This window comes from Bradysia coprophila, unplaced genomic scaffold (assembly GCF_014529535.1).
Source record: "Bradysia coprophila strain Holo2 unplaced genomic scaffold, BU_Bcop_v1 contig_333, whole genome shotgun sequence".
NCBI classification, from domain to species: domain Eukaryota; kingdom Metazoa; phylum Arthropoda; class Insecta; order Diptera; family Sciaridae; genus Bradysia; species Bradysia coprophila.
The window spans coordinates 1,315,119-1,320,576 of NW_023503592.1; the positions used below are offsets into that span (position 1 = coordinate 1,315,119).

Below are 5,458 nucleotides of genomic sequence, written 5' to 3' on the forward strand. Positions count from 1 at the left end.
TCATATATCGAGGCCATCGGAAATTTTTTATTGCTTGTCCCACGCAAAAATTGATTCTTACCCATCAATTTGGCCCCTGAGGGATATTTGCGTGACACTATCACCACGTAAACTCTATTTTCGTAGGGTGCACAGTCATTCACGGAAAACGAGTTAGAAATATTGTATGCCTTTCAACATGAAATCGAAAATAATTATTGAAGTTTTGTGTTTTCGGACACAAATTTTGCAGTGGCGTGAGTTCAATTAGCAAAAGCATTTAAATTATAAAACATAGCTAACGCCGACCCATAAAACACCTATTCCTATCAAAAGCCTATAATTGAAACTCATCATCTATCTCACTTCTTTCTCTGCACAGCTGAAAACCTATTTGCCATTTAAAATCACATACACATTCTTTTCCTTGTTATAATGTATAATGAAATTGCCGAAGGCAATATCGACAGCCCCGTACGATGTCAAATTTCATTAATTCCTATTTAATCAGCTATATACTGCTATATTTTCCTATATTATAATATAATTAAACATTTTTCAAATAAATATGTTTTATATAGCTAGATATAGCTCAATATAGCTGTATATTGTTATATATAGATGTCCATATGTGGAATGCCTGAAACACCCCACACACATAACCAATTACTTCTATGTTAACAGAAACTCTCTAAGTACAATTTTTCACAAGATATATCACTTTTAGGAGACGGAAATAGTACTGACGCGTAAACTTCGTTAACACCTTTCAAACAAAAAAGAAATCATGAAATTCGGTCAAAATTTACTCGAGATATTGACAAAATTCTTTACGTTCACTGTACGGCCGAGTAGCCGGATATGAGCTCATGCTTCGGTGAACCGAATTTCATACACTTTTTTTCACTGATTTGTACCGTCAACACCTATCTAATTAAGCGAAAGAAGTCGAAATCCGTTTAAATTTGAGAGACCTACAAGCAAAAACTGCTTGGCGCCATGTAGCTGATTAACACCAAAGGGTCTAACTAACCAGTCGGTGATCCGATTTCTATAAACTTTTTTTTTGTCAATCGGTATTGCGATGAAATGTCCGGAGTTATCGTCGAAAAACCCTAAAACACCTATGGAGCCAGAGCTGGAGGGGTCGACCCCAAATCACCCATCTTCGAACTCAGCCTGTCATTTGGCATTACCAAACGGGAAAAAAAGAACTTTCAAAATCGGATGCGACAGACAGACGGACGGACATTTTTAGACCCGTACGAAGTACTGGGGTCTTATAGGTTTACGCATACGTTTGTAACACGTCGAATTGGACTCCCTGAGTAAGGGGAAACCTATTGTGGTTGTCCAGAGATGCCAAATCAGCGAAAAAAAGGACCGTCTGTCTGCCCGATAACTTGAGTAAAACGCATCCGATTTTGAATTTTTTTTTTTCCCGTTTGGTAATGTCAAAAGACAGGCTAAGTTCGAGCTGGGGCCCAATAAGAGCTTTACGGTTTTTCGAAGATATCTCCGGACATTTAAACGTTACACTTGTAAGTGACACGTTAAATGAAAGGTTTTTACAATACCGATCGATAAAAAAAAGTTTATGAAAATCGGATGACTGACTCGGGAGTTAGACCCCTTGGTGTGAACCAGGCACAGGGCGGCAAGCAGTTTTTGCTTGTAGGGCGCCCAAATTTAAACATATTTCGTCTACTTTCGCTTTATTAGATAAGTATTGAAGGTACCAATCAGGAGAAAAAAAAGTTTATGAAATTAAGTTCACCTGAGCGTGAGCTAGGTCTCTTGGAGTGAGCTCTTATCTGGCTACTCGGCCGTACAGTGAACGTGGAGTATTTGTCGTCGATAACTTTCAGACAAAAAATCATGAAATTCGATCACAGTTTACTCGAGACATAGGCAAAAAATACCGGAGTAGCAGGATGTGCTATTTGGGCAAATCGCTCCAGAATAATATCTTTAGATTAACGAGATTACCCACCCGAAGGCATAACATCTCGTCCTCTCTAAGAGGCACAGATTGAGATAAGCCAAAGGCTCTATACCAGGCAAAAGTTGACCGATTTTTAAACGTCGGATTCGTTCCTTACATCCGCCGTTTATACAATGACAACAAATGAATGAGGGTGATATGGATTTTTATTGTGCGCGAAATTTTTGAAAACGCAAATGATTTTTGTGGAATTTTTTTTTTATTTTTAAGGTATTTCAGGTTTTAGGTATTTAGAGTTGATATATATTTGATCACCCTAAATACCTAAAACCTAAAATACCTTAAAAAAAAAAAAAAAAAATCCACAAAAATCATTTGCGTTTTCAAAAATTTCGCGCACAATAAAAATCCATAGGGGGGAAGCTCAGGCCAAGGGACTTATAGAGACGGAACTCAGGCCGAGCAAATCGCTTCAGCAATTTTTATTCGTTCACCATAGATACTCAGGCGTCCGCTGATAGACGATTTTACAGATTTTGAAAATTTACCATGAGCGAACCGCCGAGTTATATAAGAGGACAACCAAAACTTTCGGCGATGGATAGAGCCGGAAAAACTGTGGAGGAAATCCAATAATATGATTAGTATGTCGTTTGTTTGTGACACCCAAAATTCGAAGCAGACGAAGGGAGAAAAAAAATCGGTCGAGAAAGTTCGGAGGACTGGCCAAGGTTTTTCGCATACATCAACGGAAGTTTAAATCGTTTACTAATACCGCAAATGCTATTGACAACATAATAACTGAAGAAAGCCGATTTTCATAATTTGTTCATCTTTTGGAATTATGGACGATGTACGTTGTTTCCCAAAGTGTATACCACTTCTAATGGTCCACCATGTTCTCGGTTCTGGAACTTTAATCGACGTAATCGACTTGACAGAAAACACGCCTGATACGTTTATTGATGAGTTTTTTGAATGTGAGTGAGAGGCTAGCATTAACGGAATTCGCTCTCTATAATCGTTGAATGCAAATTTTGATTTTTACTTTATGACCGAATAGGTTTACGATGTTTTTCGGACGCATTAGGATGGCGTACGCAATAGATATACTTCTTCGTACGGGGCTACCGTCGCAGCGTCTGCTACGGACTCCTTTCGATTATTTGTGATTTTAAGCTGTTGAATATGTAAATAGAATTTAATTTATAAAACTTGTTTTGATGATCGTATTAACTGGTAAACCATTTATAAGCAACAAATAATTAACTAAGTTACAGTGCAGCCACTGGTGTTCCACTGGTGTGAGTAGAAACAAAAGTGAATTATATTTTACAAAAACATTTTTCTTAGATTATTGCTAAAGAACTTGTGTATAACTCTGTTGCAGTCATGTATTTTGGATATTTTTTGTTAGTTTTATTTTGCGCCTTTCGTACGAATGGTGTTGATGGAAAACGATTTTACATAACGCGATACGGTTAGTTGACTGGGATTCAAAATTAACCATTTATTACCTTTGTTTCGTCAATTAGGTGCCTGCACGGACTGTGACAGAAGAAGTGGTAGTTATCATTGGTGTTCGGTGGGCACTGGATCTAGTGATTGGGATTACTGTTCCAAAACTCCTGGTTATTCTTCATCTGAATATAAATGTCGTGATAATCATCCGTGTGGATTCCATGGAAACAGTTATTTGTGGTGTTATTTGGAAAAGGGCAGCTGGGACTATTGCTCCCTAATCGAAGACACGAGTGTAACACAATTCACATACAAAGAAGATAAGTGCGATAACTATTGTGATCTAGGTAAAATCCTTAATCCTTAATGTCATTTTCTAGTGTTAACCAATGTTTATTGTGTCGTGACATTTGTAGTAAGTGATGCGTATGTTTGTCGAAAATCAAATTACAGAACAGCTGAGTGTTCGATCGTACCTGGAATAACATCAGATGGAGGTGGATGCATAGATGATTGTTCCTATCATGGATCTGGATCTGGTTATAAATGGTGTAAGGCTGATAATAGCTGGGAGTGGGGCTACTGTGGCAGATCGGAAACGGATTATGATGTCTTAAATGACAATGATTCAAGGTTTAGGAGGCAAGGTAGGCTAGAATTCAAATTAGGTTCATAAATAACGTCCACGTTTATGGGGGAGAAGGTTTCAAGAAAACGTGACGGACTTAACAAACTTGGGTCAATTTTGATCACTTTTGCGTGACAATGGGCGAGCGGAAGGTCTAATATCGATCGGAAGCAGTGGACGTCATTAATGAACAGCCCCTTTGAGAAACACAAGAGTTTTTTTTTGTATAATATCTTTAGCTACGAATGACACCACTGATGTTGTTCCGTCCGATGACGAACCGACAAGCCTACCGAACGTATTTCCAGTTGAATTGATTCGAAAATGAAATATGTTTGTTTTATCAATCAGCTTCAGACTGTAACCGTGTCACTTTGCTCAGCCGGACAACACAGAGATTGGCTGGTGGAGATACATTAGTGACGATAACCTATCGACAAGCTCCGAATCCGTCCACCATTCGGTCAACTAATAGAGGCCTATTGCGGGATGCACGAACGGTGCTGTACAAATGGCACAAGGGTGAATCATCTGATCGTACAAAAGGTCCAACCACTGAACAATCAAATGGACAAATACGCTTAGATCGTCAAAGTAATTTTAAATTCATTCTTGAAGATGTGGGAAGTGACAAAAATGAACTGATTTTTAGCCGCATTTGAAGTAAATGGGATCCCGTTCAACAACTTTCAATTACAAATTAATGATGACCCAAGCTTTCCATCCACTGTTGCTCATCTTAACATTCAAGGAGAGTTGGAGGGTTACGAAATCAATGGCTATCGGCGACTGATTGTTACTGGTCTTCATCACAGTCTGAATAGTGGAGCGACCGTTACGATTTATCAACAATTGCTGGATCGAAATGGTCGGCCACAATGTCCAGCTCGGTATTGAAAGAACAATTGTCTTAGGTTTTGATATGAAAACTGAATAAAATTCCGAAAGTTTTAGCACCGTAATCTACAAAAAATTGTTTGCCTGTCTATCGCGTCGTATGAGGACACGATAACGTGAGCAACTATCAACCATCCTCGAGAAAGCTCGGAGATATCGCAGAAAGCCATTTTGGAGGTCTAATAAGGGGTTTTCACATTAACGGAAGTAGGAAGCGTCAAACGTTTGTATATTATGGCTCAAATTATTTACCACACCAATCGGTGAAAAACGTTTACGAAGATCGCTTCTCTGGATCATGAGCTAGATCCCTCAGAGTCTTTTGAAATGATGAAGGTCGTATGTTGGTTCTCAAAGTTGCACTGCCTCCCCATGGTCCTCCGAATTCCCAGTTCGAGTACTGAAAGATTTGTAAGGAATTTCTTAAGTTTGATTCTGAAATTTTGGTGGTATTATAGGGACTGTAGCAAATTGATTCTTTACGTTCGAGTTCCCCACATGGGCCATCATCTTCCCAGTTCCCATCTTACCTTTTTAGCCCCGTCTAC

General features: G+C 38.8%; 1 protein-coding gene across 1 annotated transcript; it reads left to right on the forward strand.

Annotated features, from left to right (window-relative positions):
• Positions 1-3,216: 3,216 nt before the first annotated feature.
• On the forward strand, positions 3,217-4,974 carry LOC119079756. The gene is made up of 6 exons (XM_037187834.1): positions 3,217-3,244; positions 3,315-3,404; positions 3,460-3,732; positions 3,802-4,032; positions 4,365-4,607; positions 4,666-4,974. Exons 2-6 carry the CDS (start codon positions 3,317-3,319, stop codon positions 4,908-4,910), a joined length of 1,080 nt encoding a protein of 359 aa, XP_037043729.1. The 5' UTR covers positions 3,217-3,244; positions 3,315-3,316; the 3' UTR covers positions 4,911-4,974.
• Positions 4,975-5,458: the final 484 nt, after the last annotated feature.